Source organism: Podarcis filfolensis (assembly GCF_964270895.1).
Source record: "Podarcis filfolensis genome assembly, chromosome: 13".
Classification (NCBI taxonomy): Eukaryota; Metazoa; Chordata; class Lepidosauria; order Squamata; family Lacertidae; genus Podarcis; species Podarcis filfolensis.
Genome location: NC_139615.1, coordinates 10,483,631 through 10,510,173, shown reverse-complemented (window position 1 = coordinate 10,510,173; position 26,543 = coordinate 10,483,631). Strand labels below are relative to the sequence as shown.

General features: G+C 47.3%; 2 protein-coding genes across 3 annotated transcripts; one reads left to right on the top strand and one right to left on the bottom strand.

The window, feature by feature from the left end:
* The first annotated feature begins 2,319 nt into the window (after positions 1 to 2,319).
* Positions 2,320 to 12,663, top strand: SLC25A35 (solute carrier family 25 member 35). The gene is made up of 5 exons (XM_083581517.1): positions 2,320 to 3,736; positions 6,155 to 6,220; positions 7,603 to 7,755; positions 9,645 to 9,779; positions 11,041 to 12,663. The coding sequence occupies exons 1-5, from the start codon at positions 3,362 to 3,364 to the stop codon at positions 11,221 to 11,223; spliced, it is 912 nt and encodes a 303-aa protein (XP_083437643.1). The 5' UTR covers positions 2,320 to 3,361; the 3' UTR covers positions 11,224 to 12,663.
* On the bottom strand, positions 12,242 to 25,473 carry RANGRF (RAN guanine nucleotide release factor). 2 transcript variants are annotated; one of them, XM_083581537.1, is made up of 7 exons: positions 25,366 to 25,473; positions 23,660 to 23,816; positions 23,418 to 23,519; positions 22,383 to 22,499; positions 15,434 to 15,581; positions 14,279 to 14,373; positions 12,242 to 13,244 (listed from the first exon to the last, which is right to left on the bottom strand). In XM_083581537.1, the coding sequence occupies exons 3-7, from the start codon at positions 23,507 to 23,509 to the stop codon at positions 13,115 to 13,117; spliced, it is 582 nt and encodes a 193-aa protein (XP_083437663.1). In that variant the 5' UTR covers positions 23,510 to 23,519; positions 23,660 to 23,816; positions 25,366 to 25,473; the 3' UTR covers positions 12,242 to 13,114. The 2 variants fall into 2 exon arrangements, with proteins under 2 accessions (XP_083437663.1, XP_083437664.1); XM_083581538.1 differs by lacking the exon at positions 23,660 to 23,816 and having other exon boundaries at positions 25,366 to 25,434.
* Between the last annotated feature and the right edge of the window lie 1,070 nt (positions 25,474 to 26,543).

Here is a 26,543-nt window from a genome sequence, read left to right as displayed (position 1 = left end):
CCTGCATTGTTTGGGAGAAGCAAGCCCTGAATGCTAGCGTTGGAGAAATTTAAAATAGGATTCCTAGACTGGAGGATACCCTCACAAAAACCCAAAGGCAAAAGATGCAGGCTCCAAGTGAAAAGAGAAGCCTTTATTGAAATACAGATGCACACAGGGGCAGCTTCAAAAATGAGGAGGCGGCTGCGAAGGCTACACCCAAAGCAGTGTTTTTTTAATCCACACGTGATTTTTACTCCCTGCTCAGAGGATGGCAGCAATTGTAATAGATGCAACCCACTGTCATCATCCTGAACTAATCAAAATTATTTGGCTCTTCAGCCCTCATCATATGTGGTTGCAAATAACCATTTCTGAGAATGTGTCTGACTAATTTGCCTATTCATTAAATGTCTCCCAATATCCTCTTTCATCAAGATGAATCCCAGTTACCATGCCTAGCCGATTCTATTTCCAAGCATACAATGGCCAACCGTAGATTCCAAGTTATTTTTTTCGATGTTCTCAGAACAGACGTTTACTACATACACTACCTAAAAGCAGCTAGTTCTGTACTGCAAAAGGTAGGAATGCACAGAAACCTTAGCATTTTCCATTTAAAACTTTATCCAGGAGAAAAACTAAATTATGACCAAACCTGCCACTCCCTTTAAAGTTTGGGAACCAAGCATTCAGGGAAGAACTTAAGATAACTGATGCCAAGGGATTTGTTTAAAGCAGCTGGGCTAAGACCATTTTCGCCATTTATTTAGCAAAGCAGCAGCTGGGTTGGTCATACGGTGCCAGCGTGGATCGCTGTCTGAAGCAAAACAGAATCCATTTCCTTGCAAAGACAGAGTAGCGGGCAGAGACCCTCCACTGTTCCAGCCCAGTCTGGAAAGTGAACCTGCGAACTTCTGCATTCAAAGATGCTCCGAGAGAGCTAATGGCCTCTCCCAAAAACGTTCCTTGGCCCGTACGGGGATCGAACCCGCGACCTTGGCGTTATTAGCACCACGCTCTAACCAACTGAGCTAACCGGCCGGCCGCTGAGCTTTGGAAAGTGGATGAGAAATTGTGCGTGCGGTACCCAAAAATGACAAATTAGATCAGCCCCCGCATTTAGAACAAAGATGAGAAATGTTTCCAACAGGAGAGGATCTTGAGTGGAGCCGAGTTCAGATCCTGATGTCATCCATGAAACAGCCACGTTTCTTCCTAGGCGGCTTAAGTCTGGGCATTTCTTTCGTATCTCGTTACGCGCAAGTCCGGGGTAGGACACATCGGGGGTACGCTTCTCTGAGCTAGGTGCCCGCAAGCCGGTTCCTGCCACACGTGCCTCCGGGCCCTGTGCGGTAGAAGGCGCTCAAGTCGGCTCTGCAGGCAGCAATGCATTGAGCGGACCATCTCTTGGATCTGTGAATAAACCCCAATTCCCATCAGCCTCAGCTCCCATGGCCAATGATCAGGGATGACGGGAGTTGTAGTTCAGCAATGCCAAGAGGGCTGCGCAGGCTCCCCATCCCTGCATGCGTGCGCGTGTTTTGTATTTCGCCCAGCCCTCGGGGAATCACCGGGAGAGCGATTGCAAAGGGAGCCAATGCGGCGCCAGCCAGAGGTTTCGTTAAACTGCAACTCCCATCAGCCCCAGCCAGCATGGCCTACCGCCAGGGATGATGGGAAGTGTGGTCCAAACCATCTGGAGGGCACCACGTTGGCTACCCCTGGCGGATCTCGGTTCCACCTTTCCGCCGCGGGGATTCAGGCCCCGGCATTTCCTGTCCATCGCTCCGGAACTCCAAAGGGCATGTGCCCTATGCAAGCGCGCCTTGCAAACTTAATCCAGTTTAATTACTCACGCCCACCAATGCCCTTGAAAGCGACGCAGATAGGTGTACACTCGGGCCGTTTGCAGCATTCAGCCCTCCTGCATCGTCACTCGCCCCAAGGAATATATTAGCATTTTGATTTAAAGGTCTGATCCTACGCGCTAAGAATTCAGTTTATTAAGGCCCATTGGACGCGGCATTGGGCTGACTCCGGAGCAAGTCTGCTTGTCCTCATACCCGCATCGCTTCTGCAGAAATTGAGTTTGGCACAGTAGCTTCTACTATCGAGATGATCGCGGAAAGATAGACAGACCCGCCCCCGCCCCCCAAGAAAAATCGCATTTCCCCTCCCGCCTGTCCTGGTTTAACCCGCCAGGTTTTCATTCATAAGCCCTTGGAGCGCTCAGGTCAGGCTGGGCTAAACAGGCCCCGCCCACCACGGCTGTGCAGAGAAGGAAAAAGGAGGGGGCGCGTCAGGCATCGCTTCCCCGATTGGTGCACCAGAGGAGCGACGTCGTGGGAAGTGGCCGGCCGTTGGACAACTGCGCCGGTTGGGGGCGTGGCCCATCCCTGCCGCTGCGGGTATTACCTCCCGGCAAACCCGGCGCCGGCTCAGATGGAGAGGAGGAGGCGAAGGGCGAAGATGTTTGGTGGGAGCGCCGCCTTTGCGCACTGGCCACGTGAGGAACCGGGGATCCCGCTTCCCATCTGACAGCGGACCCCACCCCGAATTTCCCCAGATTTCTCACCCAATGCCCCCCACCTTGTCCTTAATTTTGTGATTTCCCTGGAAGGTTGCTCCCCAACACCACCCCTGGCTTTTCTGCAGTCCTCCATCCCGGCTCCCATTACTGGTGCAGAAGTCCTGCTCTTTCCTCTCCATCCATCACCATATTCTCTTTTAACCCCCACCCCCCAAAAAAGAACCCCCTGTGCAGCAGAATCCTCCCCAGAGACTGGATCCCAAATAGCCTGGGATCCGTTGGCCAGCTGCTTTGAAAATAACATTTCCCCCTGCTAGCCTCGCCAAACCCAAATTATGCCCCTATTTGGACCCCTTTCAAATTAGCACCTCTCAAACCAGTACCTGTTTCCTCCAGCCCTTAATTCCCCAGTTCCTTGAATATCATTTTTCCCCACCTGGCCCCCAACCTGGAAAAAAGGAAAATCTAAAATCGCCAGTCACCCCGCTGCCTCCCACCCCTTCTGAACCCTTAGCGCCTGAAAGTTTCTGGGACCTTTTAGATTGCCTGTTTCCTCCTTTCTCAAAGCTGACCCTTCCATAAATGTATCTACTCCATCCTTCACAGCATCTGTTTCCCTCCATTTCTCATTTGCTAATGCCAGCACTAGTGCTGTTTTGGCCTTCTGGAGACCTATAACCAAGGTCCAGTGTTTTTTTGGGGGGGTATATCCCCCTAATCCATCCAGGTCCCTTGTCCCCCTCTCCCCAACTCCTTATAACACCTGGTCTTCTTCCATAGAAAACCCACATCGCCTGCCTTCCCCTCACCCACCCCAACCGTATTTCTTTCTCCCTCGGCTCCCCAACAATGGACTTCCTCCTCAGTGGGGTGGCAGCCTGTGGGGCTTGCCTGTTTACCAACCCGCTGGAGGTGGTGAAGACCCGCATGCAGCTGCAAGGAGAGCTCCGGGCTCCAGGGACCTACACCCGCCATTACCGCAACGTCTTCCATGCCTTCTACACCATTGGACGGGTGGACGGCCTCTCAGCTCTCCAGCGCGGCCTCTTGCCCGCCTTGTTTTACCAGTTTGGCTTTAACGGACTCCGCTTGGGCCTCTACGGGATCGCCGACACGGCGGGCTACATTCACGCCTCCGACGGGAGCATCAGCCTGCTGCGCACCACCGTGGCTGGGGCATTGTCTGGGGTGGTCAGTGCCACCATGAGCAGCCCCATCTATATGGTGGGTCACAAAGCGTGGGGAATCAGTCCAGGGATGGATGGGGAGGGGTTGCAAGCCGTTGGGTAGGTGGGTGCAGGAGCGTAGGAAGGAGGGCGGGGGGTGGTTCACCCCAGATACCATCATGGAGGGGGGTGACAAATTATCAAAGAACAATTACTGCCCTACTAGGGAGGTTCATAAAAAAACTTTTTATGAAAATGCCTGCTCCAAAGGTCTTATCTAGGGATTATATAGCTATATATGAAATTTCATGCTTATCAGTTAATATCTTGACCCTCCTCCACAAAACAGCTGTTTATTTGGCCGTTTTCCTATGTCGTGAAGGCTGAAATTTCAGTTCAGTGGAGCAGGGTCAAGATATATACATAATGTCTGTACTGCATTGTTTACTGTGACAGCACCTGCACTTTGGAACTCCCCGCCTATTGCAACAAAGCATGTGCCTTTGCTAGACTCTTTTCGGGCACTTGCTAAAAGCATTCTTCTTTAGGCAAGCATTCCTAGATGCTTAGGAAGTTGAAGTAATTTTAATCTTAATAATTTAGCTTTTGTATGTTTTAAAGTAGGATTGTTAATTTTTCTTGATTTTACTGCTGTGGTGTTCTTTTGTTTTTTGTTTTGATAAACCACTTTGCAGGTTTTTTTAAAAAATTTTTATTAAATAAATAAACAATAAATAAAATAACACAAGCCAAAACACAATCCATCCTGTAAATTTAAGTATTGTCCACAGTCGCCTACTTGTTATCAGAGGCCCAGAATCCACATTCTTTTGTAAGAAAATATAAAAAAATGTAAAACCATTTTTGCAGGCAAAAAAATAAATAAATCATTGTGGGTTGAGGGTGACAAGAAATTTTCTGCACCGAGTACCACCAGACCTTCCTATGCCTCTGGGTGGGTGGAATTCCGTCCTCTCAGTTCCAGAATTCTGCAATCTGAATGGCAAGAAAGTTAGATTTTTGTGCTGTGTGGAACTGGGTGGTGCATGAAACTTTGCATGTGTCTGTCCTTATGTGCAATGGAGACTGGTAGGGTGCAAGGCAGGGAGACCAGTAGTAGTTCACCACCACAACCAATGGCAAGCAGAGCCCACTGATTCTAGTTTTCTCCCCATCTGCCCCTTGCTGAGTCCCACAAAAGCAACACTGAGACTCGGGAGGAAGCTGATGGGCAATGCCACGCCTTGGGCTGGTTGTAAGGAATAATAGGCCAGTGGGGTTGGTGGCACAGTGCCCAATTTGCTCGAATGGACCAGCAGCCTCTGTTGCTGGTATGGCATGTATATATATATTTATCACTGAGTTCCAACTTGAAGTTCTTCTGTGGCTTTCTGTCAACGCAATCATTCATAGGAAAAGTCCCAGTTTCCCTTCAAGACGTACATCTTGATTTGTCTCACTGGTCTTAAGGCTAGTTTAAGTTCATGGACAGTCTTGTCAAAAATGACTTTCCAATTACTCCCTTTTTATCCATCTGACAGCACCCACTGCTGCTGGCTGTTGGGGATTTGGCCAAGAGGGGATGTGGTGCCTAGTCTGAAAAGATCCTCCTTTAAATGCTACATACGCTACACTAGTCCTCAGCATTTAAAACACAGAGAGGAACAGTCACACACAGCTGTTATTTTTCTCTCATTTACAACCAACTGGGTCTTAAAGTCCCTGAGATCAAAACACTGTCATTATCTGTCACACAGTGTCAGATGTTGACTTTCTGGACATCTTGTCATTGTGGTCCATCCATTCCTGCATCCTTCTCCCTGCCAACACTGGCCAATAGCAAGATGCTACAGGACAGCCTTTGTGTGCGTTTGTGTAAGTGTTAAGTAACACACTCTGTTTTCCTGTACTTGGAAATTTTGGACAACCTTGAATGTAGGCGTTTGAATGCCCTGATTCATGGAACAAAGTTCCACCTGAGAAACACTTCCCTGCCCTGGAACGGAAGTGCCGTTTCTGGTTTTTGTAGATGGCATTTCTCTGTAGGGAGGCATATCCTTATTTTTATTAATGGGCCCCTTATGTTGTGACAGGGACGTGGGTGGTGCTGTGGGTTAAACCACAGAGCCTAGGGCTTGCCGATCAGAAGGTTGGCGGTTCGAATCCCCGCGGCGGGGTGAGCTCCCATTGCTCGGTCCCTGCTCCTGCCAACCTAGCAGTTCAAAAGCACGTCAAAGTGCAAGTAGATAAATAGGTACCGCTCCAGCGGGAAGGTAAACGGTGTTTCCATGCGCTGCTCTGGTTCACCAGAAGCGGCTTAGTCATGCTGGCCACATGACCCGGAAGCTGTACGCTGGCTCCTTCAGCCAATAAAGAGATGAGCACCGCAACCCCAGAGTCGGCCACAACTGGACCTAATGGTCAGGGGTCCCTTTACCTATGTTGTGACAAGACGTTTCTTCCATTTCCACTGCAGGTGAAGACTCACATCCAGGCTCAGTCCGCTGCTGAGATCGCTGTAGGGCACCAATACCAGCACCAGGTATGTGGGGCTCACTCGGTTTTTTACATTGTCCAGAGTCAAACTGTTGGTCCATCTGGCTGAGCATTGTCTACACTGGCTTGAGTGGCTTTCCTGGATTGAACATGGAACCTTCTGCATGCAGAGCTCTGCTCCTGAGCTAAGGCCCTTCCTTAAGAGCATTGATGATAGTTTTCAGGGGCCTAGCCAGGCATGCTGGCCCTTTAAGAACTCCCAGCTTGCTTGTACCAAGGGGACAGTATCTCCCATGAAAAGATTTTATTACCCTGGCAACCCTCAGGGTTGCCCAGCATCCAGGCCTCCCCGTGGGGGTCACTACCAGGAACAGCCAGCAACACTGTTGATGAAGTGTACTCAGCGGCCACAGAGGATGGCTGCGTTCCAGAGAGACAAGGTGATGTTCTCTTTTCACATTCACATACTTCATGTAATCATGTGGAAATGGGTATGCAGCCCTCTGTGTGTTGCTGGACTCCCAGCTCCCATAGTTCTTGGCCATTTGCTCTATGGACATGGGCTGAAGGGGGTTGGTGCCCAAAAATGTCCACAGGTTGCCCACCTGTATCTTGTTCTCAGCGGGCTGCCCCCAATGGCAAAAATGTGTATTGCAGGATGGAGTTGTGTTACACCAGAGCAGGCTTCTTCAAACTCGGCCCTCCAGATGTTTTTGGCCTACAGCTCCCATAATCCCTAGCTAGCAGGACCAGTGAGCAGGGATGATGGGAATTGTAATCTCAAAACATCTGGAGGGCCAAGTTTGGGAAACCGTGCATTACACACTCAACGACGGAATGTCTATGCCTTTTATAAGACACTTAGACTGTGTGCCCGCCAAACATTTAAGGGACATTTCAAGGACATGATTTCTCCTGAGAAGTGTCGTTTACCCCCATAGAACTACAATTCCTAGCACCCTTAAACTATAATTCCCATGATTTTTTGGGGGGGAAGTCATGTGCTTTAAATGGATGGTGTTCCTTCAGCCTTAAAAGTATAACAGAATAAGTCTCTGTATTCCCATGCTGGGAATTTCTTGGCCAGTGGTGGGAGCTTCTGGGCCTCCAGATGTTAGACTGCAGTTCCCATCATCCTTAACCACTGGCCATATTGGCTGGGGCTGATGGGAGTTGGAGTCCAACAGAGACCTTGTATTGGAAATCATTAAACCGGGTCCCCAATTAATTGCAGCTCCCGTCGCAATATATCACAATTTCTTCAACTGATTCCCCAGGACGTCTGCTTGGCCATTGTAAGAACAGGATGTTGGCCTGATGTAGCAAGCTCTTTATACGATCTAACTGGCTGCATGTTTCAGTCCTAACTGACCAATGACGTTTCAGGGGGACATGTGCTTCTCGTTTTCTCTCTCTTCCCATGCTCAGGGGATGCTCCATGCTCTGGCCATGATCCACAAAGAGCACGGCGTGCTGGGACTGTGGCGCGGGTCCCTCTCAGCTGCACCTCGTGTCATGGTTGGCTCTTCTACACAACTTGCTACCTTCTCTTCTTCCAAAGAATTCTTTAGCCAACTTGAGGTAAAGAGGGTGCAGAGATGCAGAGGTGACTGGGCTTTTGTGTGTTACCATAGCAGTTGCAACAGCATCCTGGGTTTGGATTGCAGTGGTGCTGGTGGGATTTGAGGATCCACTCTGCTCTGATGGATATAGATGCTAGTTGTCGTATAGATGCAATATAGCCCACACCTGACAAAGTTAGGTTGGTATGCATCTTTGGTTTATTTTGAACTCACACTCCCCAAGTCAGGTGTGAAGGAACTTTGAGTGCTCCAGATGTTGCTGAACTACAACTCCCATCATCCCTGACCGTTGGCCATTTTTTCTGCTGGGGCTGATGGGAGTTGTAGTTCATCAACATTTGGAGGGGCAAAGGTTCCTCATAACTGCCCTAAGTAAGTCATGGTGACATTGCTCTTTACCCTCGCACCTCTGAGCATTCAAGCCCAAATAGCGTATTTCAGAATCTATTAATACAAGTGTGTGTTTTTGTTTGTTTGGTGGTTTTGTTGTATATATGATGTCAACCTGCTAACCTTCCCCAGAGGGCTTAATTGTGTTTGCATTGCGATTTGCATTACGAGTCGGGCTTGATTTGTGCCAGGAGAGCAGGTTGCAAGTGGATTCTCTATTGCGTTCAGGACGGCTGAGGCCGGGATTGTGTGTGTATTGCTGCTCATTTTAAAGATAATTACCGTAATGCATTGGTTCAAATCTTATATCAAAAAACCCCCTTGCAAACTGAATACATAATGCAGAGAAAAGAAATGTGCATCTGTGTGATTCCTTTGTGTAAATTTATTCTACTTTTGCCTGTTTGGGGAAGAAAAAATGGCTCTGGTGCCAAGGAGCAGAGTAAGATGCTGAAACTCTTCCTCCCTCATCTACTGGAAGTTTTCTTTTCCTGCTTTTGAGATGCCACCAGGTACTTTGGACTTGGTGCTCAGATCCAAAAGGGTGTGCATGTTTCATTTCAAAATAAAAGCATGTGGTTCTCAGAATGCTCATTCTCTGCTCGGTTTAAATCCCTGAGCTTATGGGCTGCAAACCCATAAAGCATTCAGCTGATGGTTCCTGCACTATTCCTGCTTCCAGAGCTCATGACCACATTGGTCAGACCATTGGTCCTTGTAGCTCAGCACTGTCTACACCAGGGACAAGGAACTTTTTGGTCTTGGTGGGCCAGTTCTTTATATCCCCCTTCCACCCATCACGTGGGCCAACTTTGACAGGTGGGTGGGACCACCCACCTACTAATAATCTGGCAGCATAGAATCATATAATTATAGAGTTGTACATGCCCCTCGGAGGGTCATCTAGTCAAATCCGCTGCAATGCAAGTATCTCAACCAACGCATCCGTGACAGATGGCCACCTAAACTCTGCTTAAAAGATTAAAAAGGAGAGTCCACCTCCTCCCTAGGGAGACTATTCCACCATTGAACAGCTCTTATTGTATGATGTCAAGGTGGACCTGCCCAGAGTTGGCCAACATGGTGGAGGAGATAGCGGCTAAGCAGGGCTGAACTATCTGCCCATCAGCAGATATATGGAGAGCTCTGTATCCAGAGTACTACAGGGAGGGACCAGCTGCATGAGCATCCAATCAGCCCACATCTCTACCTGCCACACACCTGTCATCACATATAATGCCAGGTTGGCACAGTTTTGCGGAAATAGCCTGGTGGGCCACATCTGGCCTGGTTGTTGGGTTCCTCACCTCTGGTCTACACTGACTAGCAGTGGGTCACCAGAGTTTCACACAAGTGACTTTCTCAGCCCTGGCTGGAGATGCCAGGGATTGATTTTGGGACCTCCTGCTTGCCAAGAGCTCTGCCTCTGAGCTGTGGCCCTTCCACCTGCTCCTTCTTGATCACTCACCCCATATCCTTCCCATCTCCTATCCCCAGATCTTCCCTAAGGACAGTTGGCTGCTGGCATTGAGTGCTGGAATGACGAGCAGTGTCACTGTGGCTGTCGCCATGACACCCTTTGATGTGGCCAGCACCCGCCTCTACAATCAGCCTGTAGGACCCCGAGGTGAGGTAAGCATGGCTTGGGAGAAACAAGAGAAAGCATGAGCTATTGGTGTGTTTTAGGGGCAGGGTAGACAAGGGCGAAGATGGAGACCATGGGAAGGATGCAGGTTAAATTAGTTGCACTTATGCACCATTGAAATCAACGGGGCTTAAGTGTGTGTCATGAGTCACCTGTCCCATTGATTTCAATGGGACCTAAGTGCAACTAACTTGGTCTGGATCCCAGCTTGCCCCCAGATCCACTGTTAACTCACCCCACTCATTCTCTGTCCATCTCAGATGTCCCAGTCGATCCCCGGAAACTGGAAGCTTTCATTAGCATTTTATAATTAATAAGATTACCAATAAGATTTAAACTGGATTTCGCTGAAAGCGAAAATAAGTTTGCAGGCCAATCCTATGCATGTTTATTTGGAAGGAAATCCCTCTGTGGGGAAATGTGCATACAGTTACATCTTTTAGGAAGCTGACTGTATCTCGAATCAAATCACTGATATTGTCATTGCTGATTTCCAGGGTTTTAGACTGGGGACATTTTTAGCCCCCACATGAAACCTGAAACCTTCTGCCTGCAAAGCAGATGTTCTACCACTGAGCTGCAACCCTTCCTAAAAAGAATTCACAGCCTATACAGGGATCAAATCCAGAGTTTTGGTGTTATTAGCATGGAGCATTAACCGAGAGTTTCAAACATTCACTCATCAGAAACTGAAGTCCAGCCTCTCAAAGTTCTCCCCTTCTGAATTCGTAAACCAAATCCATCTGAAATTAGATAAACAAGCTTCTGATAATCCAGTGTCAAAACTGATTTTGTTTGAAAATCCCCTTTCGGATATTATAAACTACCAATATTTGCCTGTTATCTATACACAATCAATTCCTTCCGTCTCCAGTACTCGCTTTTTGCCTTTAAAAACAACCCTGGTTGTTTTCTTGATCAGTTTCCTGGTGCCCACAGTTTCTTTGCAAGTGCCACTATGATAACAAGCCTTCACCCAAAGAATCTTGGGAACTATAATTTACCCCTCGCAGAGCTACGATTCCAAGCAACTTTAACAAACTACAGTTCCCCAAATCCTTTGGGGGGGGTGGGGGTGGGGGAGAAACCCAATTGATGTTTCCTGCAATTCAGCTGTAAAGATTGGGTTTCCCCGGGGAAAAGTGGGAGAACACAAGCTGAAGTCTGGACTGAGACCTTAGTGAGTTTTATAAGAAAGGGGAAAAATAAAAACACAGCTTGATTTTCTTCTCTCTTTCTCCACTGCAGGGCCTGATGTATAAGGGCCTTTTTGACTGCCTTTCCAAAATCATCCGTTCGGAAGGTTTCTTTGGGATCTACAAAGGCCTAGGCGCTTCCTATTTCCGGATCGGTCCTCACACCATCCTGAGCCTCCTCTTTTGGGACCAGCTACGCCAGTCCTACAGTGGCTGGACACAGCAGAAGCGATGATGTCAGCTACGGCGGCCGCTGCCGGCTGCCTGGTTGAACTCCCCTCACATCTGCAAGGCCAGGGTCGTCCTCCTGCGATGTTTCTGACCTTGGCTCCGGGGCCACGGTGAGCATTGCAACCCATCACACGGCAGCTGAATTTGCCCGTGATTGTTCTCACCAGCTTGGACCTTTCTCTCTTTCACTGGCTGCACATTTGGGAAGATGCTTTATAGACATACATATAAATATATATATATACATATATGCCCACAAAACCCTTCCCCAAATAGTGAAGCTTGCGGCCGTAGCTTATCAACCGAGGAGACGATTGTGTGAAGCGAGCGAATGGAGAGCATGTTTTACGATTTTTGCACCCAAAGCAGCCCCTTTTCCCCAGGCCAGCCCACCAAGGTGAAGGTAGCCTTCTGTCAGTTGCTTATTATGGTCTGTTAAGTCCATGGCCAGCTGCCCAACAGCCCCAAGCAAGAAGCAATCAAAGAAAGATTTGTGGCTGCCAAGGCCACCCCCACGTTTTTAGACAGAGGCCTGCTGAGCCTCACAAGGCGTTTCCATAGCAACCATTGTAGTAGGTAGGCCTCCTGTGTCCATGAGAAACCAGTTGCAATAGGCCAGCCCCTGGGTGGCGCTAGAGTGCAATATTTCTCCTTCCACTACTCCTAGTCTCAGCTAGAATTAAAATTCAATTGCAGGGAGATGGCAATTCAGGTTACTTTTTGATTCCATCCTCTCAAATCTGCTGGGGGGGGGGGCAGAGAGTGACAGCTGTCCAAAGATGTAGGAGATCCAGGGTTTTATCACGATTGTGACTAAACACCGTTGTATAGCAACAAACCACACAAACGCTAAGAAAAGTGTTTTTACCACAGGTGTGGGAAACCTCTGGCCTGCCAGATGTTGCCGAACCTCAGCTCCCATCAGCCCCAGCAAGCATGGCTAATGGCGAGGCAGGGTGTGTAAATCTAGCTCAACTCATGCTCTAATAGCTGCAGCCCCAGGAAGAAGAGGCGGCAAGGTCTTTATTCCAGTTATCATTGGAGTAACATTTATTTGCGATCCATACACATCATTCCTAAAAAATGGACCTATGAATTCGAGTTAACACTGAGCAATATATATGACTGGGTTTTTAATGCAAGACTTAGAAGTATATCGTTTTTTTATATATTTTCAAAGGATGGTCAGTTACTGCCTTTTCCCAGCATGCCTCTGTGCAACTTGACACCCTAGCACATAACCTAAAGAAGTCTGAAAGAACCACCTTAGTTGAAATATCGACAACAACAGGGGGATGAGGATGTGTAGGAAAGAAAAATAAAAGAAACATCTCATGAACATCTGCCTTTGGTCCTCAAACCCAAGAATTTACCATGTATGACTCTAAAAGCTTATATTATAAACATTGGTTGGTCCAAATAAAAGGCATCTTGTATTTTTTAATTGACTCTGAATTTTGTTCTAACGGACTGATACACCAAAACACCCTTGTTGCAGGAAATTCAAAAGGCAGGTTGGAGAAGGTGGTTGATACATTGGCAAACAGGTGCAGCAACCTGGAAGGACAAGTCCAGCTCCCCTCCCTGAACTGGGTGGGGTACATAGTTGGAGCTGAGAGGAATAGACCCCCTTCCAAAGGCAAACGGAAGCACAACAGGCCAGTATCGTCCAAAGGCAGGGGGAGACCTGAAACCACCTTCTGGGAGCGGAGGTGCCACGAAACCGCCCTCTGCCATGCAAATGTCCTTTGGGCAATCGGAGTCCATGTCCAGAGAGCCGAAGCAGCAGATGGATGATCCAGACATTTAACCAGAAGTAGCCTCTTTAAGAGTCTTCACCCAAACGATTCTGGGATTGCAGAACAGATGGTAAGTGGCTGCATCCTGGAGATGTCCTAACCAAAGATGCCGGGGTCGAGGAGCCGCACGCTGCGTACGAAGGTGTGGAAATGCTCCACTGTCCACGGAGGCTGAGAAGGAGAAGCTGGAACCTCTGTTCCTGGGGCTGCGCTGCTGCTTAGAGGACTGGCACCGGAGGAAAAAAGGGAAGGGGGTGTTACTGTAGGAGTACTCCAAATTCATTCTCTCTCTCTCTCTCTCTCTCTCTCTCTCTCTCTCTCTCTCTCACACACACACACACACACACACACACAGGCAGCCTCTGCCTCTTTACCACTTCTGCAAAGTGCCTTTCTGCTGTGCCCGTGTGTTCAAGAAGCAATGCAGAATTCCTCCATGAGGACTGGCACCTTTCCTTTAAGATGTTAAAAAGCCCTGCACCAGGAGCATAGCTGTCAACTTAGAGATTTGAAAATAAGGGACCAGCAGCCTCGAAAATAAGGGATCAGCAGCCAAAATAAGGGATTTTCCAAGCACAGGTATGTTCAACTTCTGAGCCCCTCCGAGCCAAAGGCAGAAAGCCCAGCCAGCAGCCAAACGAAGCCTCAAGCGGTGGTTCCCACAGCACAGCAACCCGGCAAAGGGGATGCAGCAAGGGAAACCACCGTCACCTCTCCGCTGGGAAGCGCTGAGCAAAGGCGAGTCCCCAGGCAACGTGGCCGATTTGATCGGCCGGCACAAGGCATGCAAGCTCCAGCCCGCAGTCGTTCTTAGACTCCTTATTGGGTGAGCAACGCAGCCAAGCAACACAGTTGGAGCCTCCCTCCTCCCTGGCCAGGAGGGAGGGAGGGAGAGGAGCTGCTTCCTTTGAAACCCAGAAAATTTAAGGGACAGCATCAATAAGGGACAGCAGCAGGACACGGCGCTGGGATAAGGGACTTTCCCGCCAAATAAGGCATCTATGACAGCTATGACCAGGAGCCTGCCTAGCAGAGCTTTTGCTGTATCTGTTTTACAGCAAGGGTGGGGAACTTCAGCCCTCCTTGGGGCCAAATGTTGCCCTCCCAGCTTCTCTTTCTGGCTCTTGAGACTCTTCCCCAGCCACACCCTCCTCAAGTATTTCTGCCTGGCTGGTCAATGCGTCCTTGCTTGCCTGGATGGAGAAGAGGGAGAAGCAAATGTGGTCCTCAGTCTGCAAACAATTCTCCAAGTATACTCACTGAATATAGGTGGGGTTGTTGAAGGTGAGAAGCAGGTCTGTCCCGTACTGGGGCAGGCGCAGCAAGATCAAATGTAGAGTCACCTCGTTCTTGGCCTGTAAGTGAAAAGGGAGTCATCAAAGCCCTTGGGAACGGCCTTCTGTTTTCTGATCACCTAGCACCCTCCCCCCTCCAAATGCAAAGACACTACTCAAGAAAATGAGAGTGTAAAAAACAAACAAACATGAGAAACGTAGTTTACCCATCGCAGAGCTACAATTCCCCACACCCGTAACAAACCGCAGGTGGAATTGGCAGAGGAACGTTGAAAAGAGAAGGTGCTCTCTCCCGGCTTTTAAAAACTGGTGCTTCCGAATTGTAGCCTTATCCGGCAGTGCTGGGGATTGAACTCAGCCACAAAAATGGGTAACGCCCAAGCAGGGACTTGAACCCTGGACCCTCAGATTAAAAGTCTGATGCTCTACCAACTGAGCTACCTAGGCTCTGGCTGAGGGACAGGGAACGTGTGGCCTTCCAGCTGCTGTTTGGACTCCCATCAGCCACAGCCAGTGTGGCAAGCGATCAGGGATGGAAGTCTTGCAGTGTTTGGAAGGCCACAAGTTCCCTATCCCACCTCTAGTGAGAAAGAAAGAGAAAGGGGAACGAGGAGGAAACTAAGTTTGGAGTCCCTTTTCCAAAAAGAGTTCTAAGCAGACACCTTCTGTTTTAACCACTGAATGCCTGCTGGAAATTTTTTTATGCCTTCGAATTTATGTAGGCAATTTAAAAACATAGTTCATCAACTATGCTTTTTGATTGCCTACATAAGTTGGATGGCATGGAAAAAAATTCAGGAGGCATTTAATTTCAACTTGTTGCATGCTTTTTATTTATTATATATAAATACTCTTGCTGTAAGCCATTTTGGTTCCCACCCCCTAATGACGAAGCAGGATATATTTTTATAAATAAATAAGCAACCCCTCTGCCCCCCTGAGCAGACCTTGGAGAAAACTTGAGCAATCCTTGGGAGAAAAATTCCCAACTGATAACCAGGCAACACTGCTAGGGTAATTTATGCCTGCATTGGGGTGGGAAACCCCTGTCTCTATTTACGCCTATACTGATAGAATCAAAGTTCCTGATAAGTTCTATTCAGGCAGCCCTGATACCCACCTCCTCATCAAACTTGGCCACCAGCTGGCGGGCGGTGAGGCCCCAGGCGCTGCTGCAGCCTTCCAGAGCTAGGAGATGGGGAGCAAACGTTTCCTGGTTCAAAATCTCAGCGTTGGCAGAAGCACCAGCTATGTCCTCAAAGTGATATCTGGATGGAAAAGGGGAAGGGGGGGAAGATGTGAACACCAGTCTCAGTCATGGGAAGAGACCAACAGGTGACCTCCAGTATCTTATAGGTAAGCAGAGATCAAGCCTCACACTCCATCCAGCATTTCCCAGGCAGAGATTCGGCAAAACTGGAGATGCTGGGGATCGAACCCAGGGCCTCATACATGCAAAGCATGTGCTCTCCCACTGAGCTACATCCCCACTTCCTGCTCTTGCAGGCTGGAAGCGCTCTCATGGTTTGTTCCATTTGTTCCTCACCTTACACAAGAGAGTCAGGGTGAAATGAAAAATTGCACAGAAACAAACTAAATCGTTAAGTCTTTCATAATATGGCAACACTGTGTTATTGTCCTAATGGGTGTAGAGGGAAGAGTTCTAAGCAGTGACGATCAAAGGGCGATAAAATGCAGAAAGAACAATCCGATTAAAGATAAAACTTATGCAAAGTACCGCCCACAACAGCAGCCATTTTGGCACCCTAAGATGGTTAATACTTATAGCGAGACCATTGTCTCAATTCATGCCCATATTATGAAAATCAAACTTCCTGTTAAGTTCTAATTCAGCTGTTTCGCAGTGGAGTCTCCCTTTAAAGGTCCTTCATTGAAGAACAGCAATTGAAAACTGGAAGCCTGAAAAATTCTTCCACTGGTCCTTGAATGTTAAATGTCCACACATTTAAAACAGGGGTTTGCTCTTCTTCATTCTGTCTCTTTAGATGTTATCTAGAACAGGAGTGGGCAGCAGGGTGGCTTGCCGCAGATCAGCAAAGATGCCTGACTCCCAATTGTTTTAAAAGGGCAGGAACAAATGGCAGCGCCCAATCTCACCCACTTTTTTCAGATTAGGTTGCTCTTGAAAAGAAGAAAGAATAACCAGGAATGGGATTATTCTGTGAAGGGACTGTGAGCTCAGCTCAGTTCTAGTACTCAAAACAAATCCTGGTGTGTGTGTGTGTTTTTAGGCTACGTCTTATCCACCCAGTTGATGGATCTTGAGGTTTTTGTAAAACAGTAGAACCTGCAAGCTTGAAGGCATAAAATCATAGAACTGTGGATCTGAAAGGGGTCATCTAGTCCAACCCCCTACCTTGACCTTGAGCATATGCTCAGTTTAAAAATAACCACCATCCTCTTTGTACCCCATGTCAAGAACTCTGTGCAAACCCCCAATTCGTAGGAGGAAAGCCCCTAAAACTAACATCGTACTTTTCTATGCCCGTGAACCTGGGACTTTGTCATTGCTAACTGGTTCATTGGTACGCTGCCAAGAATTTTGTGTTTTTTTCATACTGCAGTCTGGATAATTTGGGGGGGGGCGTGTCTGGAGAAGACCATGCTTACAGTTTTCTGTATTTGTAATTGTTTGGGGGGGGCAGTTTTTAAAAAGGAAAGAACATGGAGATGCTGGGGATTGAACCCAGGACCTCATACATGCGAAGCATGCGCTCTACCACTGAGCTACATCCCCTTCCTGATTCTATGAGGCCTCCACCAAAGCATCTATTGTTCAAGGAACTAAATGTGTCTCTGAGAACCCATTGTTGCCAGCTGGGTGAGGAAGGGATCATTCAGCCTCAGGTTACATTAAAACAGGAAGCTAGAAATTAGCACCTGTCTCTTATCAAAGCAGAAGGAGCATATTTATCTGCCTGCCTGCCTGCCTGCCTATCTACCTAGGCAGTGGGACACACCCAGCTACACACCTAGCTACAAACAGATCCAGAAACTCATTTATGCTTGACATTCATTTACCCTCTTAGGTTTCAAGGTTTCAACAAATCTGGATTCCACCAACTGAATGCAGTGTTCGAAACTCCCATTATTCTAGGTGTGTTTTGAGACAGGGAATCTCATTAGTGCGAGCAGTTTCTGAGCTCTGGGTGAAGTACTGCGCCTAAGATTTCAGATTAAAACTGCAGAGTGGAAATAAAGGAGGAGCTTTTTCCCGTCTCCCCACTTCCAGCTACTCTCTGAAGCCTGGAGAAGAGACCCTTTTAAGAATATCAGGGGGGTGGGCAGGGGAAGAACTAGAGACCATGAGTAGGCAAACTAAGGCCCGGGGGCTGGATCCAGCCCAATCGCCTTCTCAATCCGGTCCGCGGATGGTCTGGGAATCAGCGTGTTTTTACATGAGTAGAATGTGTCCTTTTATTTAAAACACATCTCTGGGTTATTTGTGAGGCCTGCCTGGTGTTTTTACATGAGTAGAATGTGTGCTTTTATTTAAAACGCATCTCTGGGTTATTTGTGGGGCATAGGAATTCGTTCATTATTATTTTTTCAAAATATAGTCTGGCCCCCCACAAGGTCTGAGGGACAGTGGACTGGCCCCCTGCTGAAAAAGTTTGCTGACCCATGTGAAAAATGAACGTAATAATTCAGCTGCAGTTGGTTCATTTTCAGGCTTGTATTCTTGTTACATAAAAAAAGCGTGCCTAGACATTCTGTTGTTGCACCCATAACCTAGGTTTAAGGTGCCATTTAGCTCCTAGCCTTCATATATCAGTTTCTAACACTGACTGAATGATTTACATGAAGGTTCTTGTGCAGTTCCTTCCTTACATTTCTCGTTTGCCTGCAGAGCAAGGAGTAAAAAGTGGAGATGGCACCCAGAACTGCATACATGCACAGCATGCACTCTCCCACCGAGCCACATCCCCTGGTTCCACAGCTGCTGAGTACTCTCCGGTTATTATGATTATTATTATAAATTAGTAGATTTATATATTACCCTTCATCAGAAGATCTCAGGGTGGTTCACAGAGACAAAAGCACAAATAGTTAAAACAAAAACAACTGAACTGTAAACCCCCACCCACCCACAAACACATTTAAAAGGCATTTAAAAGCATTACTGCCTCTGAGCATGGAGGCAGAATGTAGCCTCCAGGATCTACGGAAGCAGAGAAAGAGCCTCCATCCTGGCTGTGTTCAATTCTAGCATTAAGGACCTCTAGGGCAGTTCTAAGGATCACATCTCCTTCCATGTGTTTTAGGCTTTTCTCCCTGCCTAAACACATTTAAGGCTTGAGTCCTGCATAGGGACACTTCCCCTAGGGAAAAGTACCCCTGATTGCAGTCCGGCGTACGCCCCGGAAAACCTGCCAAGGACCGCACTGTAAATCCTTTCATAACTCTGCAGCACATATTTGCTAGAAGCAGTTAAAAATCGGATCGCTTTCTGTCCTGTCTTAATGGCTACCACTCCAGGGGTGCAGAGAAAAACTGTGTATGCATGGGAATAGCCAGGATTTATGTTTCGGCGGGGGGCGGGGGCGCGGGACAGCGGGGACAGAACGCTCACCTGTCATCATCCTCTGCCTGGCTCTGTCTAGCAGATTCAGAACGAAATGTCTCAGCAAAATTACCTTTCTCTGAACCCCAAGTGCTCAGAAAAATCTGTCAAAACCTTTCTACAATTTCTACTTTTAGTTAAGTATTTTTATTTATTTACTTGATCTTTGCTACACCCAAGTGTGTACGTGCTAAAGCATTTTTTAAAAAAAAAATACAGTGGTACCTCGGGTTAAGAACTTAATTTGTTCCGGAGGTCCGTTCTTAACCTGAAGCAACTCTTTAGCTACTGGGGCCTCCTGCTGCCGCCGCACGATTTCTGTTCTCACCCTGAAGCAAAGCTCTTAACCCGAGGTACTATTTCTGGGTTAGCGGAGTCTGTAACCTGAAGCGTCTGTAATCCGAGGTACCACTGTAGTGTGTAAGAGTGTCTTCTTAAAAAAAAAAATAGAAGAAGATTCCTGCATTACAGTCGCACTGGATGCACACAAAGCCACCCAACAATAGGGAAAAAAGAACCACCCTGGAGATGCTGGGGATTGAACCCAGGACCTCATACATGCGAAGCATGCGCTCTACCACTGAGCTACATCCCCTTCCTGGGTCTGCAGTGTCTCCACTAAAATATCTACCACTAAAGGAAATGAAAGAAAACCTCTGACAACACATTGCTGCCAACTAAGTGAGGAAAGGAAAGGATTTTTTTTTAAAAGCTTCAGCTTGCATTAAAAAGGAAACTATAGTTTAAAACTTGTCACTTATCAAAACATACCTATTGTTGGAATCATAGAATTGTAGAGTCATCTAGTTCAACCCCCTGCAATGCAGGTGATGATAGATGATAGACAGATAGATAGATAGATAGATAGATAGATAGATAGATAGATGACAGATAGATATAGATGTATGTATGTATGTACCGTGTGTGTGTGTGTGTGTGTGTGTGTGTGTGGTGTTAAAGGATAGGGAACAGCCTGGATGATATCTGTGGGTCACTTCCAGGCCTGTGATTCTGTAGCTGGTGAGGTTTGGAATCTAGTAGAAGCAGCTGCTGAACCCGTCAGACCAGTTCCCTTTGTTAGGCTGATCTCCTTAACAGCCCCTCAGTCATTTCCCTTGGACTACTGCAATGCACTCTACGTGGGACTACCTTTGAAGGTGACCCGGAAACTACAACTAATCCAGAATGCGGCAGCTAGACTGGTGACTGGGAGCGGCTGCCGAGACCACATAACACCGGTCTTGAAAGACCTACATTGGCTCCCAGTACGTTTCCAAGCACAATTCAAAGTGTTGGTGCTGACCTTTAAAGCCAGAAATGGACTCGGCCAAGTATACCTGAAGGAGTGTCTCCACCCCCATTGTTCTACCCGCACACTGAGGTCCAGCGCCGAGGGCCTTCTGGCGGTTCCCTCACTGTAAGAAGCAAAGTTACAGGGAACCAGGCAGAGGGCCTTCTCGGTAGTGGCGCCCACCCTGTGGAACGCCCTCCCACCAGATGTCAAAGAAATAAACAACTATTTGACTTTTAGAAGAGACCTGAAGGCAGCCCTGTTTAGGGAAGTTTTTAATGTTTAATCTTTTACTGTGTTTTTAATATCCTGTTGGAAGCCGTCCAGAGTGGCTAGGGAAACCCAGCCAGATGGGCGGGGTATAAATAATAAATTATTATTATTCCCTGCACAGCAAGGAGTAACAAAAAGTGGAGATGCTGGGGATCGAACCCAGGACCTCATACATGCAAAGCATGCGCTCTACCACTGAGCTACATCCCCTGGCTCACCACCTGCTGACCATTCTCAGGTTGGTTGATCTGTGCCACCACATGGTCACTCTTCTCATTATTGGTCTGTTAGGGGCGCTAAGGTGTCATTAAGCTACTCTTCGCAGAGCTACATTTCCCAGAACCCTCAACAAACCAGCGGCCCCAGGATTCCTTGGGAGGAAGCCACAACAATTAAAACGGCATTAGAGTGCTTTAGATCTATGGTGTGGATGTCACCTATACTTCCCTGCTGGTGGGATGTTTTCACAATCATTCTCTTCTCTCCCCCATTTCAAATAAATTGCTAGAAGAGCATAAGATGCCATGGACAACCTCCATTTTTGTCCTGCCTTAATAACCATCCAAAGGTGCAGAGAAAAAGGAAGGGAAATGTTTTAGCATTTCCAAAACAGCACGTTAAGAGCAGGGATGGGAAGATCGGTCTATTTCGGATCTTTCGTTTCTCATTTTTCCAGTCTGTTTTTCATATGCAGTTCTAATGGAAACATTTCTGAGAGCAACTTTCCCTAACTGAATGCATTTCTGTAATTCTCTCTACTGCATGGCTCTGTATGCACACACTTTCCCCATATACAGTGGTACCTCGGGTTACATACGCTTCAGGTTAAATACGCTTTAGGTTACAGACTCCGCTAACCCAGAAATAGTACCTCGGGTTAAGAACTTTGCTTCAGGATGAGAACAGAAATTGTGCTCCGGCGGCGCGGCAGCAGCGGGTGGCCCCATTAGCTAAAGTGGTGCTTCAGGTTAAGAACAGTTTCAGGTTAAGAACGGACCTCCAGAACGAATTAAGTACTTAACCCGAGGTACCACTGTATATGCATTTTCCATAAACAACGGTTGGTTAGAGAACTGCATCGCAAAGTGCAGAAAAAATGGCTGTGTTCCGTTCTCAAATTGTTTCAGATTTGATAAGATTCAGCTTTAAACGCAAAACACAGCCCTAGTAAAGTCTTAAAAAGGGATTTAAAAAAAGAAAAAGCAGCACATTTCAGGAAAGCTGTGCTGAAGAACAGATGTTTCTTCCCTCCTCAAAAAATCTGGAGATGCTGGGGGTTGAACCCAGGACCTCGTACATGCGAAGCACGCGCTCTCCCACTGAGCTACATCCCCTTCTCCTGTCTGTGCTCTGTTACTGCAGGCTAAGAGTGGCTTTGCATGGTGATCTGCCCGACATATTATTGCATTTATTATTGCAAAATTGCTTCGAGACGGTTCCTGGGAAGCGATTCTTGTGTGGAATGAATAGGCTTCCCTGTTTGTCTTTTGTTTGTTTTTTTAAACTCATGCAGAACTACATCAGATAAATGCCCAAAGGGAGAAAATGTTTTATGAAGGTCTGGAGGAAGATATACAAGTACAAAACTCATGATTTCCCCCCACCAGTGTTGGGAATCAGCCCTCTCTACATGTGATGATAAGAGATTTCTCTGAGCAGGTGAAGTGTGTACAGTGGTACCTCGGGTTAAGTACTTAATTTGTTCTGGAGGTCTGCCGGAGCACAATTTCTGTTCTTATCCTGAAGCAAAGTTCTTAACCTGAAGCACTATTTCTGGGTTAGCGGAGTCTGTAACCTGAAGCGTATGTAACCTGAGGTACCACTGTATTTAAATCTTAGTTAGTCAGTTTAGGATTAGCGTTCTTCCAGCAAAACTTTACTCCGTTTCGCAACAAAAGGACTGCAATTCCCATCACAAACCTGGCAGCATTTTCGTCGGGGACATCTGCCTGGTACTCCAGAAGTTCTACGATGAAGCTCTGATCCGTGCTGGGGTGAACAAAGACTTCCTGGTTATCAGGGACCTGGCGCATCTCACTGGAAGGGGAAAAGTTGGGTAAGATGGGAGAATCAAGTAAGACTGGCCTGACTTTGCTAAGGTTGGGCAGGTGGGCTAAAGGTATCAGCACCCTTTATGAGGCTTCCCCATCACTCAGCCTGGACACTGAGGTCCTCCTCCGAGGGTCTTCTGCTGGTTCCCTCACTGCGAGAAGCAAAGTTACAGGGAACCAGGCAGAAGGCCTTCTCGGTAGTGGCGCCCTCCCTGTGGATGTCAGGTAGATAAAGAACTGCTCCAACAGAGCCTAACCAGATGGCCCCAAGCAGACCCCAATGATAACAGCCACACTTTGCCACTTCCTCCCAGCACCTGGTAATCTGAGGTATACTGCGCCTGCTCATGGATGCTCCATTTATCATAATCATGGCTGATAGCCATTGATAAGCCCATCAAGGCAGAGGACCTTCTCAGTTGTGGAACACCTTCCCTTCAGATGTGAGGGAGATAAAGGACTACACAACATTCAGAAGACATCTGAAAGGCAGCAATGTATTGGGAAGCTTTTTTAATACTTGATGTTTTACTATGTTTTATATATGCTGTAAGCTTCCCAGAGTGGCTGGGGAAACCCAGCCAGGTGGGCGGGGTATAAATAAAACCCTCCTCCTTGTAATCTTCCATGATTGCGTCCAATCCGTTTTTTTAATTAAAAAGATGGCAAGGGGAGGGGGAGACATATAAGCTATAAATTCGCACAATCTCTTAGGCCAATTAAATCCACAAGCTAATTGTGTATTGTATTTTTTAAAAATGCAAAGGAATGCAGGAAAGCCTTTACTTCCCTCTATCACCCTTTTTTCTTAGCTTAGGGGCAAAGCAAAGGGGAACTCCCTGCTGGAAGAACTTAGGTGTGAGGATACCCTCAATCAAACTGCTGCCCCCAGGGTCTGACGTACCTGACATCCAGGCTTCCAGGAGGGAGAAAAGCAGAAAAGGCTCCTCCAAAGAGCGGATGGCCTTGCGGCTGTGGACCCACCTCATTGTCCATGGCCTTCTGCCTGCAAGAAAAGTGGGGGGAAGATTCATTTGAGTGCACTGATTTTTTGGAAATAATTTGAATCTGAACATTACAGGTGTCATCACCTCCAATACCCCAGCTTAATTTCTTCAGATAATATTTAATTATTTGATTTCTTACCTGACTTTCACCACAAGATCCTACGGCGCAGTACAACAATATTAAAAACAGTTTAAAACAAATCACCTTCACAGGAAGAGGCGAGTCATAATATATAGCTCAGTCATCCAAGGTCAGGATATAGAGAGGTGCCTCTTCAGCATATGAAGGACAAAAACTGCACGGTGACGTGACACACAAGGAAAAGGGGAATGGGAGGGAAGAGGAAGAAAAATCAAACTCAGGCACCAGTTCTTAAAAATTGTATATGCCGACAGCCACGGATTCACTTCTTACATATTCTCGCTCTTTTACACACACAACCTACAGCAGATGCCTACAGAAATGTACACAGGGAAGGGCCACAGTTTGGGGAATGTCTGTGGCTCAGGGGCTGAGCATCTGCTTTGAACGCAGAAGGTCACAGGTTCAATCCCTGGCTTTTCCAGGTGAAACCCTAGAGAACTATTGCCAGGCAGTGTAGACAGCTCTGAGCTAAGTGATGTGACTTGGTAAAGAACACAAGGATGTTTCTAAGAACATGAGGATGGCATCAAGATAAACACGGGTGTGGCCCTTGACTCTGACAGCTTGAAAAGAGGGTTAGACAAATGCATCGTGGACGGGTTTTTTTAAACCACTTCTTCAGCCTTGGGTACCCAGATGTTGCTGGACTACAACTCCAATCACCACCAATTAGCCATTGGCTAAGCAAACATCTGGAGATCCAAGGTTCAAGAGTCACCCTTGGGACGTGGGTGGCACTGTGGTCTAAACCACAGAGCCGAGGGCTTGCCGATCAGAAGATTGGCGGTTCGAATCCCCACGACGGGGTGAGCTCCCGTTGCTCGGTCCCTGCTCCTGCCAACCTAGCAGTTCGAAAGCATGTCAGAGTGCAAGTAGATAAATAGGTACCGCTCCGGCGGGAAGGTAAACGGCGTTTCCGTGCGCTGCTCTGGTTTGCCAGAAGCGGCTTAGTCGTGCTGGCCACATGACCCGGAAGCTGTACGCCAGCTCCCTTGGCCAATAAAGCGAGATGAGCGCCGCAACCCCAGAGTCGGTCATGACTGGACCTAATGGTCAGGGGTCTCTTTACCTTTAGCAAACATCTGGAGAACCAAGGTTGAAGAGTTAGTAGACCCTCCAGGTTCAGAAGAAGGGTACCTGAATCTGGAGGGTCTACAATAATAACTAGTAGCTTATTGATCCTCCAAAACAGGGATGGCCAATGTGGTGCCCTCCCAGGGCTTGTGAGACTACAACTCCCATCATCCCTGACAAGTGGCCACGCTGGCTGGGGCTGGCGGAGCTGGAACTGAATAATGTGGCGGGCACCACTCTAGCTACCCCTGAAAGGAGGTGGGAGGGCTGTTGCTTTTAATCATGTCCAGCATCATCTGACCACCCACAGTTGGAAACATGAGACTGGGGCTAGATGGCCTTTTGGCCTGATCTAAAAGGGCAGTGCTTATATCAAACGGGAGAAGAGATGGGCCAGGCGGGCCGATGGGGACAAACGACGAAGAGTCCAGTGGCACCTGGAAGAGTGACGACTTTAATAGGGCGCAAGCTTCCGTGGACCACAGGTCGCTTCGTAGCTACGTCATGGAAAAGAGGGAATTCCTGGAAATCTGCACGAGGGGTGGGAAAGAAGTAATTCCTTTTATTATTTTTAAGGCTCCCTGCTTGATTATTGGGATGGCCCACTCTCCCTGGGCCAGGCTCACCTTTGAGTCCCGTTCGTTTCAAGGGCTCCGGATGCTGCTTCCCCTTTAAATCGTACCCCGCGAATGAATTGCCCGCCCAAAGGCGGAAGGTTTCGCAGGCAAACCAACCAATCAGAACCTACGGATTGGACTCTGCCGCGCCTTCGCTCCGTGCATTCGATTGTGACGTCCGCAGAAGGTGGTGTGACTGACATGCGTCTCGTCCAATCGCGTAGGCCGATATAGCCGACTGGTTTCGAGCGACTGGCTCTAGCAATCTAAACCCCCGCCTAACTCCAGTGACGCTTTGAAAGGCGGTGAATGATACGCGTAGCAGCGAATGAATGAGCTTCCCCTTGTGCCTGTTTGAGAAGCGTTCTGTGTGACTCAGAAGCTGACACATTTCCTGCCCAATCCTATCTCTTACGATACTTTCCCTTTTTTTTACTATTTCATTTAAAAATCATTAACTTTGATAAAACTGTGGCTGCAATGCTCTACCCTTTTACCTGGGTCAATGGAACTAACTTCTGAGTAGCCACATAGAGGATTGCTCTGCGTATTTAACGGGGAAGCGATTACTTCGATGTATTAAACATAATTCTATATCCTAGAATCATATCCATGATTATAAATCTAGGAATAATTTCATTTCCATATCATTCCCCACCCCGACTCCAGTAGCTACGCACAATGTGGCTTCTTTGGTTTAACTTTAACTGAATGGTTTTGGGGTGATTTAAAAAAAAATGCCAGGGCTACTGCACCTTTAATAGTCATGCAGAAGCTGGAATTAGTAAATGTAGCATGTCACCTGTTGGAATTTCTTCTTCTGGACAACTATTAAAGAAGCAGGTGCCCTGCCCTTGTTTCTTACTTCTTTCTTGTTTTTCCACCTGGCCACTGTAATTTTTATTGTGATGGGTCATTTAATTTTTAAATTGTTGCTGTTTGAAAGATGCTATGTGTTGTTGCTATTTTTACCCACTGGTTTTATATTATAAACCAGGTTGCAATTATAAGCTGAAGCACAGTTGAAAAGCACCATACATAAATTAATTAATTTTTTAAATATTTAATTAATTTAATATTAATTAATTAATATTTATTGCATGCGATATATAGAAGTGTCAAGCCGGAGCTGCTTTTTTGCCATCACAGAGATAACAAAACTGCACCTGTTGGATGTCTGACTGTCT

Coding starts and splice junctions, on each gene's coding strand:
- SLC25A35 (XM_083581517.1), top strand. CDS start 3,362: ATGGACTTCCTCCTCAGTGGGGTGGCAGCCTGTGGGGCTTGCCTGTTT. Junction 7,756..9,644: donor AATTCTTTAGCCAACTTGAG/GTAAAGAGGGTG, acceptor TCCTATCCCCAG/ATCTTCCCTAAGGACAGTTG. Junction 9,780..11,040: donor CTGTAGGACCCCGAGGTGAG/GTAAGCATGGCT, acceptor TCTCCACTGCAG/GGCCTGATGTATAAGGGCCT.
- RANGRF (XM_083581537.1), bottom strand. CDS start 23,509: ATGGACAATGAGGTGGGTCCACAGCCGCAAGGCCATCCGCTCTTTGGA. Junction 22,500..23,417: donor CCTGGAAGCCTGGATGTCAG/GTACGTCAGACC, acceptor TTCCCCTTCCAG/TGAGATGCGCCAGGTCCCTG. Junction 13,245..14,278: donor AACAACCCCACCTATATTCA/GTGAGTATACTT, acceptor CTCCGGTGCCAG/TCCTCTAAGCAGCAGCGCAG.